Here is a 25,047-nt window from a genome sequence, read left to right as displayed (position 1 = left end):
TAAGGGTCGGAGCACAGCTAGGATGGTAAAGAGCTTGCCTAGCATGGATGAAGCCCTGAGCTCCAGTCTCAAGACCAAATAAAAGAAAGTAAGCATGGCATATGCCTGTAATCCTAGCACTCGGAAAGTAGAAGCAGGAGGGTAAGCTTAAAGTAAACTTATATATAGTAAACTTAAGGCTAGGCTAAGCTACATGAAACTGCCTTAAAAACAAACAGGAAAATCTATAGCTACTTTTGTTATCATAATCTTCTAATCCAAAATGGATTACATTTTTAAGAATCATAGAATTTTCTCCTAAAAGGAAAAATAAAATATCAATCCATGTACATCATAAATGTATTTTAAAATTAAAATTAGGTAAAAGTTTGCAACTGAATAAAAGTAAAATTTTTGTGTACTGTCATAAAATATGTCTATGAAGTCGTTATTTTGAGATTGTCTTGGGTCTAGAGGACATAAGCCTTCACAAAGGCAGTCACGTGGGCACTGGCTCTTTGCAGAAAGACTGTGAAAGTCAGTCTCTGGACTATGCAACCACTGTCCTGCCTTTGAGAGACAGCATAGTCTAGCTAAAGAAAGGGAGCACAAAGCAATAGGTTTCAAGAGTCTCAATGAATTATTGAGCTCCGTTGAGAAAGGAATGTAAAGTGGTCCTCCACAGCAACGCTGGAGGCCACACTGTGTGAGGACACTGGGGCACAAAGTAGTGAAGTAAAGTGACCTGTCCACAGTCACAGCTAGAGGGGATAGGGCTGATCAGACTCCTGGCACTAGACTCTGTACCTGAGAGGTACCCTTCTCTGTAATAGTTAAGAAGGTTTGGAAAGAACTGAAATAAAACTAAGGGAAGCCTACTATGCACGTAACACTCATCTGAAAAATCAATGTAAGAGCTACACATTTATGAAACTGTATTCAGACAGACCAATACTATAGTCATTAAGATGACCAAGGATACATTAAAATGAATGGGGAATATTCATCCTATCAATGCCAATCATAAAACAAAAGCAGTGATTCCAAACTGGCACATACGCTTCCGATCTTTGGTTTTTAGTGCAGTCACATGAGAAAGCTAGAAAACAAGCAAACAAAATACAATTAGAAAAAAAATCCATAGTTTATGAAGGTAACTAGTAATTAAAGGTAATTAAAAGTAACTAGAAAAGCTAGCAAGCTAGAACAGACAAAATATGGAATTACCAGTTTAATAATAAGCAGTAAGCATTATGGTACTTTCTATATAAAATCATTACCAAATGCTTACGGGGTAAAAGAATTAAAAAAAAAAAAAGACCCTAAGTTATCAGGCAGTGGTGGCACAAGACTTTGATCCCTCAAAGGCAGAGGCAGGTGGATTTCTGTGAGTTTGAGGCCAACATGGTCTACAGAGTGAGTTCCAGGACAGCCAGAGATACACACAGAGAAACACTGTCTTAAAAAAACCAAACCAAAACAAAAACTCTTAAGTTAGGAAACTATTTGTACTTAGTTATTAACTTAAGTATCTAACAGGGATGAGATACAGAATCATGCAAAGTAACACAGCAAAACAAAATATACTAAGATCTGAAATATGAATAAAACTATCACATAAAAGTCCTATTGCAAAACATGATGGTTCTATAAAGAGCTTCTGCAGACAGAAGCAACCTAAGACTGTGAACATATACTCCACAGCTGAGACTTACAGGCTAACTCCTCTAAGAATGGAACCCATGATACCAGCAAAGAATATTAGAGATGAGCATAAGCCCATCCCTTAGTTAGACCAGAAACTAAAATATACTTCATGTATATTGAATGCATAGTTAGTCTTAAGTGCAGACAGTATTACTAAATCAGACAAATGCAAATCATACTAAAGCTGAAGGAAAATCCATATTTTTGTGTCACTGTTAATACCTTCAATAACTGGAGCTGGTCAAATGTTAATTCTTTTACTGGAATTTCAAACAATTCAACTGGATCAGCTTCAAATTTCTATTAGAAAAGAGAGAGGGAGACATTAATCTGTTTTACTATTTCTGAATGTTTGTACTACATACACCCATAACCTCAATTTACTGAAGGTGAGGTAGCTCTTCATGAACCCATTGTGACCCCATGCTGTAGTATTACGTCAGAAGAACCTAATACTACAGGAGCTCTTGTCTGGCTCCCTGCCCTGTAGGCTTAGGAGAGCCAACAGCCTTGCACATGCTAGACAAAAGCTCTTCTCTCTGAGCTACACCCAAGTCCCTGGCTTTTGTTTTTAATGCAGGCATCCAGTATCTGGAAGAAAAAAGCATCTGGGAGGGGTGGAAGCATTGGTGACAGAGCATGATGTCAGGCATCATTTTCACTGCCTCCTTCATGCAGTGTTCATTTGACATTTATCCATGCTACATGCCTAGGAAATCAACATGCAAGTATTATAAGCGAATTAATGCTGCAAGTAAGTTTCTATTTTTTTCTAAGCTCTTCAAATACCTAACTTGACTAAAAGTAGCAGCCACACAAAGAAATTTCCATGAATCTGTGTCTGATTATCTATAAGCAATATTTAGGAACTACTACTATCGAGCATGTATTCTCCACAGGCAAATCTAAATTTTAAAGCCATATCAAATGTTATGCTGTAGGAAGTACCACTCTCTTAAGGAAATGAGTTAAGGTACCACCATTAAATTAACTCAACATTAAAAGCCACTGCACAAATATGAACATTGGTACAAACCTGTGTATGAACAAATTTTTTCTGGAAGGACACACAAGAAACTATTAAGAGTAAGGGAATGAGATCAAGGGAGGGGGAGGGAGCTTTATCATTCATTTCACTCTTTGAACTACTTGCATTTTTTTAATGGACATGGAGAAACTGTTTTTTACACAAAATTGCTAACTTAAAAAATAAAACTCACTGGACAGTGGTGGTACACACCTTTAATCCCAACACTTGGAAGGCACAGGCAGGTGGATCTTTGTGAGTTTGAGGCCAGCCTTGTCTACAAGGCAAGTTCCAGAACAATGAGGGCTAAATACAGAGAACCCTGAATCAAAAAACTAAAAAACAAACAAACAAAATCCTAAAAAATGAATAAAGAAATAAAACTCAAGGTAAAAATATACAATTCATTACTTTCATTCCATCATTAACTCATTCAGATTCAACTTCATAGCAAGATAGTCTGTTGACAATAAGAGATCAGTAAGACTCTTCAATAAGCTATTTTAGAAATAGTACTCTCTTGTAGCAAAAACCACGTTCACTATTATTCCTTAGGTATTCTGCTTCCATCATCAATAGTGTAGATGAATCCTTTTTACCCTCCTGACATATTTCAAAGACAGAGGGTCCTTATCTAGGTCTGTGCTTAGAATGCATCTGCGGAGCGGGCAGAGCCAGCTATCCTATCAGATTCTGTCCAACACTTGGGTCAGCTACAGTGCTCTACATAGCAGCAAACTGGCCTCGACTTTAAACCAGCTCGCATGAAAATGATACTCAACCATTATTTTAAAAGTGCAGGAAGTTCATCTGCATGCTCCAGGCCAGAATACAGACAATTATGTTCTTACACTAGTAATGATAAATCTTAGGATTCTACGTGTATTTTTACGCCTCCCTATAGACTCTTCCCTGTATCACGCCTTCCTCTCCATTCTTTCTGCTTCTGCTGCACCTGTCTCACTGCTCAGTAGCCATCAAATTCCTCTGTCAGTCACCAAGACATGGATTGGTGTTGAAGTTTAGCTCTGAACATTTCTCTTTTCAGCCACAGGCTTTCCTTTCTTCCTAACTCTCCCATCTAGCCTGCCTTGACTGAGGCCTTCTACATACTAACTCCACACCACTCCACTGTGGTACCTTGTAGCTTTGGCTAAACTGTGCCAGGTGACTGATTTAAGATATGAAGCAAAAACACATGGGGTCTTGGGAAAAAAATTTCTTCTCCCTGTTTGATCCAGGCCAGAATACATAATACTGACAAAATGAAGAAAACACCTGGCATGTCCCTTCATCAGCAATATCAAAAGGCAAATAAATTTACCAACACTGATGCCTGACTTATGGAAATCATTATTCCCATCAAACCTATGTCTTAATATTATAAGGGCTTAAGAATTGGCAGTATTTCACTAGAAAATGAATTTACTAACTCTAACAAAAAACTAAACATGTAACAAAATTTCTTTTAAACATTTTATGACATTAAGTAGGAAATACAGAAATTTCAACATACCCTTTTCATAGTCAAACAGCAGGTGAGATCATGATATACCACAGGCACAAAGTCCTTTGAAAGGTGGACATCAAATTCTACAAATGCTGCACCCTGACAAAAGAAAAGGAAGCAAGTGTTTGAAACAAAATACTGGTAGACAACACATTTCTCAACACAGATCAAAATTTTTTGTTTAGAGTAAAATTATAATTTTGCACATAAAACCATAAAATCTCTTCAATAATCTCACTTCAAACTTCTCCAAAAATAATTAATTAGTCTCCTACAATTGTTTCTTTTGCAAGGTTACAACTTTTTTCTGACGAAAAAAAGTGTGTTCTGGGGTGTCCTGATCCATTTGCAAACACACACAGCACTTCAGAAGCAGCGAGACAGCCTTCAGAATATTGCCTATGTCATTGCTATGAGCAGAAATGGAATTGAACAGGAGCACTCTGTAAACTAAACGGTTGAACCTCAGGGAGAAGTGAGGAAGAGAACACTGCAAAACCTCTTCACTCTGCTCTGGGATTCGTGTGAGCAGTACAGTTAGCTCACAAGGTTTTTCTAGAAAATGGACATTGGCTGGAGAGGTGGAGCAGCAGTTAAGCAGAAGATCCAGGTTCAGCTCCCTAGCTCACCTGTAACTACAGTTCCAGGAGAGCTGATGCTCTTTTCTGGCCTTTGCAGGCACTGGCATGCATATGGTGCACATACACACACTCAGACCCACAAATATGCATGCAAACTAAAATTCTTTTAAAAAAAGAAAAATGTGACAATTGGATCAAAGAAGAAGCTACAACTGTGATGGAGGAAGGATATTGGTTAATTATAATAAAGAAACTGCCTTGGCCCATTTTATTGGTTAGAACATAGGTGGGTGGAGTAAACAGAAGAGAATTCTGGGAGAAAGAAGCTTAGTGAAGGAGTCGCCATGATTCTCCCACTCCAGACAGACGCAGGTTAAGATTCTCCCTGGTAAGCCACCTCGTGGGCTACACAGAATATTAAAAATAGGTTAGAACAATATGTAAGAGCTAGCCAATAAGAGGCTACAGATAACGGGCCAGGCAGTGTTTAAAAAAAATACAGTTTCCATGTAATTATTTTGGGGTACAACCTAGCCATGCGGGCGGCCGGGTGCCGGGGACGCAGCCCTGCCGCTCCTATTTCAACACAACTGCTGTTCAATATTCAGAGAAGGAATGACAAGAATAATATACATATAAAGTTTGAGGCAGAAACCTAAATTGATGAAAAAGAGGACAGGAATTGTAGTTAAGAAAATTAATTTTAGCCGGGCGGTGGTGGCGCACGCCTTTAATCCCAGCACTTGGGAGGCAGAGGCAGGAGGATCTCTGTGAGTTCGAGATCAGCCTGGTCTACAAGAGCTAGTTCCAGGACAGACTCCAAAGGAAAATTAATTTTAGCTATGCATAATGACATATCTTTAATCTATGAACTCAGGAAGCAGAGATAGGCAGAGGTCTTAGATTCAATCTGTTATACGGGAAAAAATATAATTCAATTTTTTTTTTTGTTTTTCTTTTTTTGAGACAGGTTCATCTAGCCTAGGCTAGCCTCAAATACATGGTAATCTTCCTGTCTCCACCATGCAATTCTTTTTTGGGGGGAAGGGGGAGAGGAAACTATCTTTCTATTTAGCTCTGGCTGTCCTGGAACTCTCCACTTCAAAGAGATCTCCTATTTTGCCTCCCAAGTGCTGGATTAAAGACAAGCACCACTATGCCAGGCTTAAACTACTTTATAAGGAACATGAAGCCACTGTGAAAAAATATGGAAGGAAAAGGATGAGATGCCCTCTCGTCCCATACACCAGTTAAGTCTAGAGTCTGAGTCTCTTGGTCAGGTGAAGTAAGCAAAATAAACTGATACTTTGTGACTGAATAAAAGAAGAAATTTAACATAATCAAGATTATTTTTCCTTTTAAGAGTATAGAATAACATATTTCATTCGATATGGTATTTTATATGTGTATTGGTACATTTTTTTAAAAAGTGTTATATATAGACAGCCAGAAGATAGTTCAATGGGTAGGAACACTTGGCAACAAGCCTGATGTCCTAAATCTAATCTCTGGGACTCACATGGTAGGAGGAGGTTGCTGAGACAAAATTCCTACAAGCTGTCCTCTGATTTCCCCATGTATACCATGACATGTAGACATGTACTAGCGTCCTACCCCCAATAAATAATAAAATGCAATGAAGTGTTATATAGATATATCATTCCCTTCTGTAAGCATTATTTCTAAGCTAAAACCAGCCATTAGGAACTTTTTATCTCAAAAACAGGTGGGAAGGGTGCATGGTGGCTCAAACGCATAATGGCAATACTTGAAAACCAAAAGCGGGGACCCACCAAAGTTCAAGGCCAGCTTGGCTGGGTTAAATCAGACAATTTAGGCCAGTTTCTCTATTTTTGAGACAGAAAGAGCCCCCCTCCAAAAAAAAAAGTATGTGTGGAGGGTTTGGAGAAAGCAGTTAAAAGTTCTTATTCACTTGTTGCTATTTCAAAAGACGTGGGTTCAGTTCCAGCAGCCACAGGACAGCTCCCAAAGGTTTGTAACGCCATCTATAGGGGATCTGACACCTCCTTCTGGCCTCCAAGAAAACAAGGAACACATGCAGTACACTTACACACATTCAGGCAAAACACAAAACTCATACACACAAAATGTCTTTTAAAAGGTTGGTTATTATTCTGTTGTTTACATGTGAATCCTCACCACAAATCTAAACATATACACCAAAAGGTATTTTATCTTTTTATCTTCACTCAGAAACATTTTCAGAACAAGGAATAGTTTTCTTTCTATCAGTTAGTACAATCTGGAAGAGTTCTCTGTCTCTATTTCAACAATCTAAAGTTACTTAAAGAAATGGTAAATGGTGGAGGACACACCTTTAATCCCAGCACTGCAAAGGGATCTCTGTGAGTTCAAGGCCAGCCTGGTCTACTGCCCCAAAGCTACAGAGAAACAGTCTCAAAAAACCAGAGAGAGAGAGAGAGGGAGAGAGAGAGAGAGAGAGAGAGAGAGAGAGAGAGAGAGNGGAGAGGGAGAGGGAGAGGGAGAGAGGGAGAGAGGGAGAGAGAGAGAGAGGAAAGAAAGGAAAGAAATGGTGCTTACATGACTGGCAGCATTTCTTAAAGAAGCGATCGTATTTTCCTGTACTTTAGCCAGCCTGAAATAGAAGAAAAAGTAGTCATAAGTACTAAAGAAAAGAAACACTGCAGTAAGCATCTTCAACAGTAAAAACAGGACTTACCTTTTCACAGAGGCTAATTTTGTTATGCTCAAAATATGATAGGGAACAAACTTAAATGATTTGTGCACTTACTTCATAAATACAAGTTATAACTATTACTTATAATGACAGATGTATTCCACATCACAACACATACCTTCCCTGTACTTGGATTTTTTTTCTTGGAGACAAATGAGGTGCCTGATTAAGAAAAGCAATCCTTTTCAAGGGCATGAAGAAACTAAGACAGAAGAAGTTTACTACTTGCAATAAAGCCTGGAAATGTCTTCATACTGGAAAAACATGGGGAACTGGGAATGACTGACACACCAAGGGTAGACTTCATTAAGAAAAGGAAAGATGCTACAGGGATAGCTCAACGGGAAAGAGTGCTTGCTACTCAAGCATAAGGACTTGAGTTCAGATAGCAGCACCCATGATGTCCACATCCATGTTTAAAAAAAAAAACCAGCAGCCAGAGATGGCTGTATATGCCTAAAACCCCAGTGTTGTAGTAGGCAGGCAGAAGAGGTTTGCTGGGGCTTGCTGGCTGCCAGACCAGCTCCACATTCAGTAACCTGGTATCAAAGGTACAGAGTGACACCCACAGAGCTTATTAACATGAAACTTGAAAATATTTCTTCCTTAAATGTAAACTGACTTGGTTTGGAGACCTATTATAATATCATAATGACAACCACAATACCCAAAGCAAACTAAAAATCACTCTTTTAAAAATGTGGGGATTGGAGAGGTGGTTCAGTGGTTGACAGCATGTGCTATTCTAGAGGATCTAAGTTTGGTTTCTACTACACACACAACAAGCTGTAACTCCAGCTCTAGATGATCTGACGCCCTCTCTAAATTCCATGAGTATTGTACACAAATGAACACACACATATAAACAAAACACCAAAATAACCCTATGTTTTTAAAGATGGGATTACATTTTATAGAAGAAAGCCTCTGACAATGAAGTACGCCACTGAAAGATTTGTAAAATTGGAAGGGAAACAACTTTATTAGGCTGACATTTGTATCTGATAAAGTCTAGACTGAACTTACTTATATACTTCCTTAGAGCTATGGCTATGTAGGTAAGAAAGAAACACTCACTACAGGTAACTTTAACCAAACCCTTCTACAGGTGAGGAAAGTAAGACCCATAGAGAGCAGCTTGCAAGAACAATCAAAAGATAAAAAGGAGACCAAAAAAGCTTTCTGCATAAAAATCTCCCTCCTGGTTTTCCATTTTTTATGTTTTTTTCATTATGCATCCAGTATATAAAAAAGATTGAACATTATCTCAGGAGAGACTTGGTTTCTATTAAAATAGTAATCCTTTTCTCTTACCATCACTTTCATTTCATTCTAAGGGTAATGAAAAGGATTTTCAGATACTTAGCAGGCAAATCCATTAATCTCACCAAGCACAGGCTACTGAATGGTAATCCTATCCAAATATAAAACTTACTGGGCAGTTGTTGTTGAGTTCCCTGCACCACGATGTCCAACATCCAGTGGTATTCTTGGCTTCCAATATTTGGAAAATGAAGACTGCATGGAACAACTGTATCCTGGTAATGGCTTGATGATGATAAAATCAACTTCCATGGGGAAAGGGCAGAGGGTATGATTAAAAAGACCACTATGAGCTAAGCGACATCTGAATAGAACCAGCTTTGTTAATCTCTATCAAACAAGAAAAGATCAAGGCAAAACTAGTGCAGAAAATTCAGTAAGTATACTTCTTAAAGTGTTATTATCCTATTAATAATGAAAGTAAATTGTTTATTTTGTCTTCATCATTTGCAAATACTCAATTTAAACTAGTATAAATTCTAGCACAAGCTTAGGTTAGTTTTAAGGGCCTATCTGCTTCTCCCCAACTTACCTCTGACTTTGCCTATAGTTTTTCTGGAAATTCTGCTCATGATGGGAAGAGTAAGGACTCCAGCACTCTTCTCACTCTCAGCAATGGTAGATGACAGTAGGCATGCTGTGCCCACATGACCAGGAAGGGCATCACCCTGCACTACATGCTCACTGAGATCTTCCTAAAAAATAAATAAATAAATAGCAGTTCAGAATGTCCTGATTCTTACTTATATTTTAAAAAAATTGTGTGCAGGGAGAGAATGAGATTTGACTTGCAAATGTCACTGCGTACATGTAGAGGTCAACTTACCACAAGCTAGGGCCTCTTCACGTGTGACCAGGAATTCTGAACTCTGATCATCAGGCTTATAAGCAAGCACCACCCTTATCCACTGAGCCATGTTTTCACTGGACCCAGTAAAAAAAACTTTTAAAAAATGTGCTTTTTTAAAAAGAGGTCAGAAGAGGAGGTCAGAACCCCTTGAGCTAGAGTTACAGGAGGAAAAGAGCTGTCCACCTAGATACAGAACTCAGGTCATCCACAAAAACAGACAGCGTTCTTAACCACTGAGCTGTTGCAGACTATTTGTGTACACTGTAAAGATGTGTCTCTGCCTAAGGCACTTATAGATTGGTTTAATAAAGAGCCAAATGGCCAATAGATAGCCAGGAGAGACTAGGTGGGAATTCCAGGAAGAGAGAGAGAGCTCTGGGAAGAGATAGGGATTTCACCAGCAAGTCACATGTGCCATACTAAAAAGTAACCAAGCCACATAGCATAACGTAGATTTAAAAAAATATGGGTTAATTAGGTTGTAAAAGCTCACTGGGAAAAAGTCTAAGCTAAGGTCAAGCTTTCATAATTAATAAGTCTCCATTATTTGTGGGCTTGCAGTCCAAAAAAAAAAAAAAAAAAGATTGCAACACTGAGCCACCTTTCTGGACTGCCCCAAATTTTTAAACATAGTTAGTTTAAACATCCCCCAAAAAGCTTTCATGTGAACTTGGACTCTATGAAGACAACTAATGAGAAAGAAATCTAGAACTAGAGGCTCAATTGGTGTGGTACTTGCCTAAGTATTATGAAGCCTTAGGTTTGATCCCCAGCACTGGACAAAAGCAGACATGGTGGTTCATGTCAATAATCCTAGCACTTGGGAAGACAAAGCAGGAGGACTAGGATCGGCTCCTAGGTCATGTCCAATTAAACAGCAATTCAAGCTAGTCTGAGCTGCATGAAACCCTACCTCAAAGATAAATGTACACATGATAAAGTCAAGCCTCGTGACACTTATCTGTAACCAGCACTTAGAAGGCCAAGGCGGGGAGTATATTTGTAGTAAAATCTTAAGGTAGGCACTTGAGTAATAAAAAAATGCTTGACCAAAACTTCCCATCATGTTAAGTTTAGATCTATAATTTTCACATTAGGTCTTACATATTAAGAGACAGTAAAAAAGACACTCACAAAAGAATCTAAAAATACCACCAAATTGAACAATTCAAAATTTACAAAACTTTTAATTATATGTAGCAAGTTTCACTCAGTATGTTTAAGTCTATCTTGAATTCTGTTGCTATCAAGAAAATGTAGCTAGGTATTACCAAAAAAAAAAAAAAAAACAGAAATCAGCAGGGGCAGCAAAGGAGCTAGTGGCTAAGAACCAGTACGTATAATTTACAGACACTGTATAAGGACTTTAAAGGAAGGTATCAAGCAAGTATTACTTGTAGAAAGCAAACAAGCTAACAGTCCTATGTGTTATTAAATTGGGGCCTCAGCATAGCTTTTTCAAAACCTAACATAGATGGCTGAGCAGGTAAAAAGCCTGCTTACCTTGTCTTAGTTACTTTTCTACTGTTCTGATAATATACCATGACCTAAATAAAACAACTTGAGGGGCAGGGGGCGGGAGGATGGTTTATTTTGTCTTACAACTTGTCGTTTACCAACCAGGGAAGTCAAGGCAGGAAACAAGGCAGAACTTGGAGGCCAAAACTGAAGCAGAGGTCATACAGAAGTATTGCTTAAAAGCTTTCTCCTTACGCCTTTCTCGGTTTGATTTCTTATATCATCCAAGACCACCTGCCCAGGGGTGGCACAGTGGGCTGGGCTCCCCACATCTATTATCAATCAAGAAAATACCCACAGATATGCCTACAGACCAATCTTATGGAGGCATTTTCTAATAGGATACCCTCTTCCCAAACATGCCTAGGTTTGTGTCAAGTTAAAAAACCAACCAGTACATCTGGAAACCTGGGTTCAGAATCCAGACCTACAAACAGAAGGGACCAAATCTTGCTGGGTGGGGATAGTACACACCTTGAATCCCAGAACTTGGGGAGCTGAAGTAGGAGGATCTCTGTGAGTTCAAGGTCAGCCTGGAATACAAGAGCTAGTTCCAGGATAGGCTCCATAGCTACCAAGAAACTGTCTCAATAAACCAAAATGGGGGGGGGGGACCAAATCTCTAAGTGTCCTCTAACCTTAACATGAGCACATGGCATCATGTACATACATACATATAATAAATTTTTCATTAACTTGTTGCTAAACATATTAAATTATAAAATAAACCTACCATCAAAGTGACTTGTTACAATAAAAAATACATTTGAAGCTGAGGATGTAGCTCAGTTGAGAATGTCTAGCATGCATGAAGACCTGATCCCATTTGCAGCCCCACAGAAACTGGGCATAGATGCCCATGTCTATAATCAAGATCCTTCCTGACAACATACTGAGTTAGAGGTCAACATGAAAGGGCTACAAAAGGCCTTGTTAGGGAAAAAAAATAAAATAATCTGACTTCTACCCTCTCTACTCAATCCATGGAAAGGTCTTTGGAGGTTTTATATTATATTACTTAAATAGGCACATACATCTTGTCCCGATTAAAAATAATTCTACTGAAGTTGCTTGTTCTGCTCCACTAAGTTTTCCTAAAGAGCAAAATCTGACCATATACAAATGTAAGTTCATACCTGAATTCTCTGCTTAGTTCCTCACTGAAACAACTACTCACCTCAAAAAAGTCAAAAATGAGTTCCAGGTTATCGGGCTCCATTGTCTGTATGCTGTACTCAGTCCAGCGATCAGGCTGTAAGCCATACCCACATTCTGGCTGTGAGTGCCTGCACTTGAACTCATTGTCACTTATTAAGGATATCTCCAGGCTGTTGGACATTTTGTGAAGAACAGTGGGAGACACCTTATCATCATCATCTTCCTCCAGACCCTCTAGTGTAAGCTTTACCCTGTATTGAGAAGAGTGAATAATAAAACCCAGTAAGAAAAAAAATAAAATCACAGAATATACATAAGTACAGTTATAGTGTTTTTCAAATAGCAAAAACATATTAGACAATCCACATTGTAGGTTTATTTACTGTAATATCAATTATAGCTTGCTCTCAGTTTCTTAGCCTTCAAAGAGCAAGAACTCCTTTTAGGAGATCTCATTTTAGGTAGATGGTATGATAGATGAATTGATTTCAAAAGCACAAACTAAACCAAAATCTACTAGGTAAGAAAGTCTTTTAGGGGGGAGTAAAGTAACAACAACAAAAGGACATGTAAAGATGGAAAATACACAGGGTGTCTGGATCCTATATGGTATCTTGTTAACTTTGAATTTAAATGCTAATATATAAAGAAACAACAGCTGCTAAGAGACACTGAATTTTGGAAACTGCTAAATTAACTAACTATATATTTTAAAAATGTCCTAACACCAAAATGAAAAACAAGTCATTGCCTTTTGTTTCCACAGAAAACAAAAGCCTGTGAATTCCTTCCAGAAATCAAATTTGACTGGGAGAAACCTCCTGAGTATCTTGGCTATAGATATGGGATAGGAAATCAAAAAGATTATAGGACAGGTGATGTGTAAATCCTTTACATGGGAACAGCTGTGAGATGAGACATGATCTTACTGGCTACAGAATCCTCATGACTTATTATTACATGCCATCTTTTCATACAGCATGGATAGATTTATATTAGTTTGATTAAACAGTCCAAATGGACTTACAAAGTTCACAGATGCCTTTTACCTGACCAAATGTAAAACAAGAAATCACCTTTAATTGATTTGTATACATTGCACATCACATACTTGTGTATTTTCAGAGCAAGGGACCAGACACCAATGAAAACGGGTAGCCCAGGTGACCCAGCCTCTCAAAATGGCTCTGTTGCAGTACGTTAGAGTTCCGCACCCAGAACAGCTTCAAGGCTGCTGCTGAAATGGCCCAGCCGCAAAGACTACTTCAGTCAAGACTTGCACTTTCCCATTGCACAGAGACTGGACAACAAAAGTTACAGCTAGCTCTCCCAGCACTTGATTGCTACCCCAACTTCCCCAGGGTCTCTTAAAGATGCCATATCCCTCAGGCAACAGAAAGCAATCTAGAAAACATGACGCCCACATCCCAAGAAGTGGGGTAGGTGGCTTTCGGTCAATGGGCTATAGATGTTTGTCATCATTTAGGGAGACTGGTTACAAGCTATAATTGGTCATGGTCAGGAAAAAAGCTAAACAAAGCGGGCAAACTCAAGGATCTCTTTCTGAAGGATAAAAAAGGGGATTAGAGTATAGAAATGAGAGATAAAAAGGTAGATTGTTAAGTCTACTTTTTATCATTGCAAATTGAGACATTTTTATCAAAATAAAAAGTGATGATGCTGCTAGGCAGTGGTGGTACATATGTGCCTTTAATCCCAGCACTTGGGAGGCAGAGGCAGGTGATCTCTGTGAGTTCAAGACCAACCTGGTCTACACAGCAAGTTCTAGGCCTGGCTTCAAAACTACACACAAAGAAACCCTATCTCAGGAAAAAAAAAAAAAGTGATGATGCCAACATTTCATTTGTCATTTCCCACTTGTCACTAATTTGAATCTATTTTTAAACCACTAGTGTTGTTTTTTTTTTTCTCCCTACTCCTTTAGGGGGCTGCCACCCAGCTCCTAAATAAACTACACAGAGTCTTATTACTTATAAATGCCTGGCCTTAGCTTGACTTGTTTGTAGGCATTTAAAAAAAAAAAAACTTATTCCATTTAGGGCTGGAGAGATGGATCATTGGTTAAGAGCACTGGACTGACTGTTCTTCCAGAGGACCGGGGTTCAATTCCCAGTACCCACATAGCAGCTGGCAACTGCCTATAACTCCAGTTCCAGGGGATCTGACACCTTCACACCAATGAACAGAAAATAAGGTTAAATAAATTATTTTAAAGATTAGCCTAAGCCGGGCAGTGGTGGCGCACGCCTTTAATCCCAGCACTTGGGAGGCAGAGGCAGGCGGATCTCTGTGAGTTCGAGGCCAGCTGGTCTACAAGAGCTAGTTCCAGGACAACCTCTAAAGCTACAGAGGAACCCTGTCTCGAAAAACCAAAAAAAAAAAAAAAAAAAAAAAAAGGGAAAAAAATTAGCCTATCTACCTTTTGCCTCTGGGCTTTTACCATTCTCTATATCTGTATATCTTTCTTCACTTCTTACTCTGTGGCTGGCTGTGTAGCTGGGTGGGTGGCCCCTGGTGTTGCCCTCTCTTCTCTTCTTGTTCCTAGATCCTCTTGCTTCCCAATCCCTCTTTTTCATCTATTTATTCTGTCTTTCAGCCCTGCCTATCCTTTTTCCTGCCTTGCTACTGGACATTCAGTTCTTTACTAACCAATCAGTTGTTTTGGGAGGCAAAATAACACAGCATCACAGAGTTAAACAAATGTAACATAAAAGAATGCAATACATTTTTGCATCATTAAACAAATGTTCCACACCATAAACTAATGTAAAACATCTTATAATATTCTACAACACACTAGTCTCAAATAATTTATAATGGTATGGATTTTTGCATAGATACAAATGTAAGGTTATGTTTGTTATATGATACTCCAGTTCCAGGGGATCTGATACCTTCACACCAATGAACAGAAAATAATATAATTTATTATTAATATATATTATTAAATTAAATATATAAATATATATTAAACATATATATAATATATATTTCTATTCTTGTTTAAGGTATAATACCTATGCAACTCATTTTAAAAGGTTGAAGTTTTAACCTTAAAAGCTATTTAGGATAATAAATACAGATTAATAGTCATCTATATCTACCAAACTTAGTCATGTTTTCAAGATCATACAGGGATATATTTTAGATCTTCAAATACTTCAAAGACCTACAAAATATGGCATTTAAAATGTCTTAATAGGGGCTGGAGAGATGGCTCAGAGGTTAAGAGCATTGCCTGCTCTTCCAAGGGTCCCGAGTTCAATTCCCAGCAACCACATGGTGGCTCGCAACCATCTGTAATGGGGTCTGGTGCCCTCTTCTGGCCTGCAGGCATACACACAGACAGAATATTGTATACATAATAAATAAATAAATATTTTTAAAAAATGTCTTAATAGCATAAGGCTTTTCATGACAGTGAGACACATTTGCTCCTATCAGCACCAATTTACTTCCCAAAAAGGATACTGGGCATCAATAAAGCTCCATATGGAGTTTATTAGGGAGCTGGGAAGTGGGACAAATATCTGTCTATAGAACACTTGCCATGCTCCTCTCTACCACAGTGATAATCCACGTAGCTTATAAAAAGTAGCTGCCAAAGAAAAGTATTACAGCAACATCACTTTGTGTATATATAAATATTTTGTTTTTTATTTTTCTCATTTGTTTTGAAACAATGTGTAAGACTATGTCTCTCAGATGGCCTGATACTAGTTATGTAGCCCAGGCTGGCCTCAAACTCAGAGTAATTCTCCTATCTCAGCCTCCTTAATGCTAGGATTATAGACATGAGCCACAATCTGAGGTTCTTTGCATGAACATTATCTGCATGTATATACTTATGAACCAACCCACTTTTCTAATCAAACAAAGAATCTGGAATAAACCTCATAGCAAAAACCACTACCCAAACCACAGGCCATAAAGACTAGTCTAAGCCTGGCGGTGGTGGAGCACGCCTTTAATCCCAGCACTCAGGAGGCAGAGGCAGGCGGATCTCTGTGAGTTCGAGGCCAGCCTGGTCTACAAAAGCTAGTTCCAGGCCAGGAACCAAAAGCTACGGAGAAAGCCTGTCTCGAAAAATCAAAAAAAGACTAGTCTACTCCTAAGGAGGGGTAATTAGCTGCAGAAACTTTTAATGCCAAAAAGTATACTGAGGCTAGGATAATCTCTTCTACCAATGGAAATTAATCAAATTAAGTACTACTAACGTAGAGAGCAAGTTATTGTAGAATGTAACAGATTAAAAAAATTTATTCTAGACTTGCTTTTGCTTGATGAGAATTGAACCTAGGGCCTCACCCATGCTAAGGAGCATTTTAGATTTAAATGCAATCTAACAAATAATAGAGTGTGGGCTGCTCTCTCTGTATAAGCTCCTACCCCAACCACTGTTGTAAGCCATATAATTGAGGTCTTCTTGATCAGCCAAACATGCAGATTATTAATAACGCTGTTCTGGCATTACACTATTACATTTCAATAACTCAAAACAAAAAACATCATCTCCTCTCAGAAAGTAAACTCTTAGGAATGGTTGTGGACAACTATTAACCAGGCAGAGAGATAGATACATCAGGAGAAACCAGGAATGTACAGAAACGAGAAGACAAGAAAACCATTTAAAAGGGGAAGTAAGTCTAAAAGAAAGGGATCTGTAATTGAACAAAAGAAAAAGGATGTCTTCACAAACAGCTATATAATGCTGTAATCCAGTACAAAGTTAGCACTGTTACTTTCTATTTATGGATGAGTCAAACAAAAAGAAAGCTATCTTTAAAACTTTTACTACCGAGATGCTTGTCTGTTGCTACTTAAAATGCAAAAGCTATGCCAAGTTTTAAAATTACTGAGGGCATTATAGACACTTGTTTTCTAACCCATTATGGTTAAGTCTATGGCTAAGATAAATTTGGGTAAAAAAAAATGACCAGAACAGGCAGACACCTATTTCTAACTATGTACTTTATTTCAACAAGAAATAAATCATTTAACTTGTTGAGTTCAACTACATAGAGTTGTAAGAAAATATTTCAGTTAAAGACTAATGAGCTAAGTAGCAATAAAACCCCTCAAAATGACTTCTATATAAATAAGAATGGTATAAGATACAGTATTAATTTTCATCAAAATCAGACCCCCAACATCAACTATTTCTTAAATGAAGGACAGGAAAAAAGTCCTAGTAAGTGAACTAAAACCTTAGTCTAGTGAGACAATTCACTCAACTCTGCAGATTAGTGCATGTTCAAATCCTGTGCACTTGAGCAGGCTGAAGCAGCAGTTTAAGACCACTTTGGGTACACAATGATCCCCCCAAAAGAGCGTCTTTTCCCTTCTTTTTAAAACAATCTCTAAACAAAAACTTAATTATACATAGCAGACTACTTTAAAAAATAGAAGTCAAATAGACAAGGCACACATATCAAATTCTCTCTAATCACAACAGCTAATATATGGGGTTTAAAGTGCTACCTGGAATGGACCACAAGGCAACCACTGCTTGACAAAGTTCCCGCATTTTGACATTGCAGATCACACTTTACCATCATTTTTACTTTCATTTTTAACAATTCTCACTATTAATGTCTTTCCCTTTGGGGAATTTTCTGCTTTGGTAAAGGATGAAAATGTGAATAATGGTAGCCTTTCTAAACAAAGTAATTCTCTGGAAAAAAAAAAAAACAAACTTGATACCTCAGAACAAGGAATCCTATCATGCCCTCCTAATTACACAAAGAACAGGAAAGTTAGAAATTTTCTAGAGGCACCTGATCCCAAGGCTGAAATGCCTACAAGTCAGAAGGTCCACAGCCCGAGGGCATCAAGGGGAAAAGTATGGAGAAATCAGAAGGATTCTCAGACCAAGACTGGGGACCTCCTTCCCTTTCAGGAGTGTAGGAGGGGAACAGCCCAATATAGTAATAGCAAGACCTAAAGGGACAGGATTAGGGACAGCTCAGTACTAATCCCCTAGAGAAATGTAAATTACTCTTTAACTGTAGGAGTGTCTGTTCCCAGGAGTCCTTTTCCCCAAGGTCAGGCACCTGGATGGAGTCCCCAGTCCCTCAGGAACGAACTTGAAGAAAGTTACTGCTAGCTACAAATAAAATTACTCTTTTTATCTCTGGCAAGAGGAACTTGTGGCTCTTCCCTTAACACAGAGCTGGTGTCTACTATCAAGATCAATGCTAGATTCCTCAATCTCTGATCTCACATCCCCTTTAATTTAATCCTATGTGCAACTCTTAGAGTATAAAAGGTGTGTTCTTTTTTCAATAGATGCTGCTGGCAACCATCCTGATTCTCCCTCTGATCACGTTAATTACCCCCTCCCAACCCCACACATCCTCTTTGGGAACTGACAGACCATTCCCATCAAAGTAGGTTTCCGGCAGCTACCCACTTTTTCTTACCTATGATTGGGATATGTATTATAACATGTTTAGGTAATGAGAATAAATAACTAAAGATTTATAGGGTATAATATTGTTATGAATTATACTAAAAAGATGTCAAGGTCTCCAGTTACTGCAAATGGGCATTTCTACCCAGCCTTGATATACCAGAAAAGCTTGCTTGTTACATAACAAAACCTAGAATTACAAAGCCTAGAATTCTTGATTCCAAAATCACAAGATTAGATGTCAAGAGTCAAGGTAGACTATATCTTAAGGAAGCCAGCTTACTCAGATTTATGGTCAATGGTATAACAACAAAACTAATTTAACTATCTTTGCAAAGCTTTTCCATCTATCCCCTAAAATAGGGAGGGGGAGGAGGGGAAAAGGAGGAAGATGAAGGAAAGACGAGGTCACAACAAAGTTTGGGCTCTAAAGGCATTTCCTCTCACCACAAAAACACTTGTTTTGTCTATTTTAAAGCAATCCTGCAGTAAAAAAAAAAATGTTAACTGACAGAAACTACAAAATACAGAAGCCTAGAAACAACTTGATTTTACAAAAGAAAATTTTTCTGGTTGCAAATTTAAGAGTTAAAAACTAATATAAATATGTGTAACAGCAGCAATCTGAGGGGAAAAAATAGTTCACTATCTGAGAACCCTAGAATGTAAAGGTGAGAAATCCACACTAATAGCAAAAATAAATGGCCTAAGTAATAAAATCACATAGTCATACCTAAATCTAGATTTTTTGAATTTTTTCTTAGTAATTGAGACAGGAGGCTTCTCAGAATAATGCAGACGCAATCTAATTTCAGTCTGACATGTGAGCCATCCAGAATCCAGTGTTTCAACACCATCTGGTGGGATAAACAGAAAGGATAATACAATTACACACTTTTAAGCACTCCAGTTAAGTTTAATACGTATTAAAAACTCTAGTTCACATTAATATTTCAATACACTGAGATTATAAAATTCTAGTTCGTTTCCCAAATTAATTGTAATTAATAAATTAACTGTAATTAAGAGTAATCTTGAATGTATCACCACTGAAAAGGAACTTTCATTTGAAGTTAGAGAAACAAAGTTAAATGATTACTAACAACTGGCTACTTAGAAACTCAAGTAAATTAAGTAAATCTATAAGAAATGCCATTATAGGCCGGGCATGGCAGTACACACCTTAATTTTTTTGGTGGGGGAAGGGCTCCTGGAACTAGCTCTTGTAGACCAGGCTGGCCTCAAACTCACAGAGATCCACTTGCCTCTGCCTCCCGAGTGCTAGGATTAGAGGTGTGCACCACCACTGCCCAGCCAGCAATACACCTTTATCCTTGGAAGACTCTGGACAGAGGCTTGCAGGTGTCTGTTAGTTCCAGGACAGCCAAAGCTACATAGTAAGTAAGAGACCTGTCTCAAATAGAAAAATATAGCCAGAGGGCTGGAGAGATGGCTCAGAGGTTAAGAGCATTGGCTGCTCTTCCAAAGGTCCTGAGTTCAATACCCACCCAATAGGTGGCTCACAACCATCTGTAATGAGGTTTGGTGCCCTCTTCTGGCCAGCAGGCAAACACACAGACAGAATATTGTATACATAATAAATATTTTTTTTTTAAAAGAAAGAAAAATAAATGGCTAGATGGATGGCAGACAGACAGACATTATTGCTAGACATGGCACCTTTCCATCCCAGCACTCAGGAAGCACAGGCAGGAGAATCTTTGAGTTTGAGGTCAGTCTGGTCTAAAAATAATTAACAAACAAACAGCAAAACTTGAAAGGCTTCATATCCACCTAAAACTGACCATGAAAGTTGTATTGAAGACTTGAGAAACGAGAAGAACCAAACTGAGTCAGCTCTGATTCTCCCACTAATATGTGTCACCACAACAAATGGTGTAATAGCATTCTGTTAATACTACTTCACCTGAAGTTACCTACTAATAAAGGTAAAAAATTTTCATAAATACTAGTGGTGCTGTTTTCAACCTAATGTTTTAAACCAACAGGCATTAAAAAAAAATCAAATGGAGAAGAGCTGGAGAGATGAGAACTCAGAGTTAAAGAGAACTGGCTGCTCTTCCAGAAATCCTGAGTTCAATTCCCAGCAAACACATGGTGGCTCATAACCATCTATAATGAGATCCAATGCCCTCTTCTGGCCTGCAGGCATACATGAAGGCAGAACACTGTATACATTATTAATAAATAAATCTTTAAAAAAAAATCAAAAGGCCAGCTTGGTCTATAGAATGAGTTCCAGGACAGGCTCCAAAACTAGAAAGAAACCCTGTCTCAAAACAAACAAACAAACAAACAAACAAAAAAAACAAAACAAAAAGAATGTCTTAAAATCTTCAAAATTCAAATATTATTCATAAAATGGACAAAGTCAAAGAAATGCTTTTCCACCCTGAAAACTAACTAAAGCTGAAAATAATATGACACTAGGAAGTAAAGAAGATAGAGACAAAGACAGAAATGCTGCAACTTATAACCATAAAAAGTAATTAATGACAGATATTATGTCATATATTATAGCTGAAAAACAAAAGCTATTCTCTGGAGGCTGGAGAAAATGCACATCTACTCTTAGAGAGGACCTGAGTTGCAATCCCAGTATCCACAGAAGACAGATCACAATACCTGTAACTCCCACTTGAGGGACTCTGCCACCCTCTTCTGGCCCCATGTACACACAGGTGCACGTGGGCGCACACATATCCACACACAAAAATAAAATAATATTAGCTGGGAGTGGTAGCACAGAGGCAGATAGAGCTCTATGGAGTTCGAGGCTAGCCAAGGTAACATAGTAAAACCCTACCTCAAAAAACTAAAACCCCAAAACAAACAACAAAACAACAACAACAAAACCATTCTCTATAAAGTTCTAAAAAATATAGCATAAATATACTTTGTAAATAATAGGACAAGTAAGCATTAAAGCTATCCAAACATTTTAGACTATATTATTTCTAAGATAATATACTTCATAATGAAATAATGGGGAAAGGTTTAATTCCTTTTCAAATGCAGCCAAAGGATATGTACAGCCTCTGTGTTTAATGAATATAGTAAATTCTCTAAAGAGCATTCTTGGCAGGAAAGCACACTGGTCACCAGTAACTCATCTCTGGTTCAGAGTCAGGCCACGTTTGACGCTCAGGTACAGCACCCAGTATAAGACAAGGCAACATGGCAGTCTGATGGACCAGGAGACTTCCAGCCACTAGAGAAAGTTTGAATTCTGAGGATAAAGTACTAATTGGAGCAGAAATTAAAAATATTTTAAATGTATCTTGAAGACAAGAAATTTTCAACTTTACTATAAATTAATTTTTGAAGAGTTAGCCATAATTACTAGAACATTCTGGCTGTCTGGATTTATTGTAAACACATTACTTTTTTAAAGATTTTTTTTGTTTGTTTTTGTTGTTGTTTTTTTGAGACAGGGTTTCTCTGCGGCTTTTGGAGCCTGTCCTGGAACTAGCTCTTGTAGACCAGGTTGGCCTTGAACTCACAGAGATCCACCTGCCTCTGCCTCCCAAGTGGTGGTATTAAAGGCGTGTGCCACTACCGCCCAGCTATAAACACATTATTTAAACATACAAAATATACAAATTTAGCCTAGAAGCAACATTTACCTGTTTAAATGTTTAGAACCATTTTCTACATAATAAATGCTAAAAGGAAATGGTATGCTAATACTTTAATACTAATAATATATATTAATTTTAAAAATATTTGTAGGGGCTGGAGAGATGGCTCAGAGGTTAAGAGCACTGCCTGCTCTTCCAAAGGTCCTGAGTTCAATTCCCAGCAACCACATGGTGGCTCACAGCCATCTGTAATGAGGTCTGGTGCCCTCTTCTGGCTTACACCACAGACAGAATATCGTATACAAAATAAATAAATAAATAAATAAATAAATAAATAAATAAATAAATAAATATTAAAAGTATTTGTGCCAATTTAAGGGTATAGTCTCATTAATTAAAAACATATATACCCTGCCTAACCAAATCGAGAAATTAGCATATCCACTTCCTCTACCAGGTATACTTATTTATAATTATATAAGCTCATAAATCTGAAATGACCAAACACTAAAAGCAAAGCCTTGAAGCTATTTATGATTTAACAGAATATACTTTTCTGTTTTCAACATGCATTGTGTTGTCTCGGTATGTTATGCTATTTCCAATGATATGCTAAGGCAACAGGTTAATCATATCAATAAATGTTTTAAAAATTCAGTCTCACTTACTGTGGATTCCAAATTGTCCGTCATCAATAATGATTTCACTTTCTGGAATTCAAGGAAAGTAAGAAGCCTAGTTAAAAACTCATGATGTCCACAGAATGAATGAACAACTGAGAATTTTACTTTACTGCTTAAAATGGTAATTCTATAACATAAAGTAGCCTAAAGTGAATAAGCCTATTTATAGTGGCCCTGGATAAAGCGTTCCCTTTCAGGAGGCTAGCAAGCAGTGTTGACCCTACAGACTTGAGGGACTGTTCACAAAGAGAGACAAGGTCCTGGGAAGGTGTCCTGGAGGACTGGGACAAAGCTCAGCACCCACCATGCATGAGCCTACAGAGCTGTTGGACAAGATCTCCTTGCAACAGTCTTGGCACAATTAAAATACTTATTTTTATGTGGTTCACATTCATAAATTAGCTAAGGTGTGAATCTCCTCAAACCCCAACATTCTTGCAGCCAGCCAAAAGCTTTATAAACAGCATCCACTTACCTGTACATACAGAGCTGTGGAGAGCTACCCAGAGTAAGTGCTAGCACAGCCCTTCACTAACAATTCAAGAACATAAAAAAAGCTGCAAAGCTGTGTCTAGTAACACATGAAATACATTTTCTTCTTAGTACTCTCCTCAGCTAACTTTAAGCAGCCTGAAGCATCTGTTAAAATAAGTGGGGTGATTCCTAAAGGCTGTCCAGCGGACTACACATCGCTTTTAAGTTTACACCACCTTCCTCAAAAAGCAAAACAATAATTTCTATGAGAATAGAAATAAAATCTTTCTCAAACGCAAAAATATATTTAACTTCAAGATGCATCCAAATGCAAACTGTGTTTTAAAATACTTAATTCTCATTAAGCTTCAACTTCAATATGCAATTGTTGTAATTCTAAAGATGCTGCTGTAAGAACTATCAAATATATCAAATAAAAAAAATATATTAAAGCATGTAAAAAGAACCCGGATGGAATGAGACATCTATTAACAAGATGTGCCCCTTAAAGAGGGCAAAGCAGAAACTCCCACCACTTTCTAATCTAAGCTACGAGACCCACAACCAGTTGTTAGTTCTCAATTTTGATCTTCTGTAGGAACTAAAACATGTACTTCTTAGACAGAGTCAATTCACAAATACAAGTAGTTTCGTGTCTGTAAAATGAGTGTCAAGATCTATTTTCAGCATAGACAAGTGAACTAAAACACTTGTATGAAAAGAAATACTACTTTTGGCATTGAAAATTGAATTTAAAAAAGCCTCTGAATATAAAGAATAGCACAGTCAAGAGGGAGCTAAAATGAATTAGAATGTGTCAACTATAACAAAGAAATGTAAATTCATTTGTTTAAGTATTTGATAGTATTTAAAAATTAAAAATGATAACTTTATTAGCATTCAAAACAATTTTTTAGAGTTTTTGTTTTGGATCAATTTTTTTTTTAAAACGCTCTCTGGGCATAAAAGCTAATAAAGCCATGAATCCTCAATAAAGAAGAATAATGTTAACTTTCTAACAATTCCAAATTGAAAAATCTTATAATAGTCTAAAACCCTCAAATAAAATATATAGACAAGCATTTTTAATAGTTTATAAAGAATGGCTACTAAAACTGTTCAGTTTTGCAAGATCCATGAAATGCTAAGAGCAATCTGGAGTACTGACAACGCATTGATTTTAAACTTCAGAATAAAAGTGTATTCAGTCCCTAAGCCACTGTGCAGCACATTAGTAACTTTATGCATACGCCTCAAACAGATGCAGTTAATGCCCATACCTAAAGGGGTTATTGATCGTGGTTGTAGATGAGTCTCCCACTTGTGAACTATGACTTGACATGGACCACCGATAGTCTGCAATTTAAAAGTTAAACGTCTGCAATAATTTCTTATATCTTATTTCTAACCATGATTCCATTAGATGTTTGTGGCCTAAGTCTTAACTAAATACAAGACCAAGAAACAAGAAATTAATCTTGCT

General features: G+C 37.6%; 1 protein-coding gene across 3 annotated transcripts in view; it reads right to left on the bottom strand.

The window, feature by feature from the left end:
- The window catches only part of Gpcpd1 (glycerophosphocholine phosphodiesterase 1), a 58,063-nt gene that overhangs the window by 13,455 nt on the left and 19,561 nt on the right, over positions 1–25,047 (bottom strand). For 2 of the 3 annotated variants that reach the window (XM_050134093.1, XM_050134094.1), the window contains exons 5-14: positions 24,845–24,920; positions 23,076–23,117; positions 19,539–19,662; positions 12,392–12,623; positions 9,379–9,541; positions 8,959–9,091; positions 7,367–7,421; positions 4,230–4,322; positions 1,909–1,986; positions 1,039–1,078 (exon numbers count right to left, since the gene is read on the bottom strand). In XM_050134093.1, the coding sequence (XP_049990050.1) occupies positions 1,039–1,078; positions 1,909–1,986; positions 4,230–4,322; positions 7,367–7,421; positions 8,959–9,091; positions 9,379–9,541; positions 12,392–12,623; positions 19,539–19,662; positions 23,076–23,117; positions 24,845–24,920 (1,036 nt within the window). The remainder of the gene's footprint in view (positions 1–1,038; positions 1,079–1,908; positions 1,987–4,229; positions 4,323–7,366; positions 7,422–8,958; positions 9,092–9,378; positions 9,542–12,391; positions 12,624–19,538; positions 19,663–23,075; positions 23,118–24,844; positions 24,921–25,047) is intronic. The other variant, XM_050134095.1, reaches the window with a different exon arrangement.

The sequence above is a fragment of the Alexandromys fortis genome, unplaced genomic scaffold (assembly GCF_014885135.2).
Source record: "Alexandromys fortis isolate MF-2015 unplaced genomic scaffold, M_Fortis_MF-2015_v1.1 scaffold_6, whole genome shotgun sequence".
Classification (NCBI taxonomy): domain Eukaryota; kingdom Metazoa; phylum Chordata; class Mammalia; order Rodentia; family Cricetidae; genus Alexandromys; species Alexandromys fortis.
This window is presented reverse-complemented; position numbering and strand designations above follow the sequence as displayed.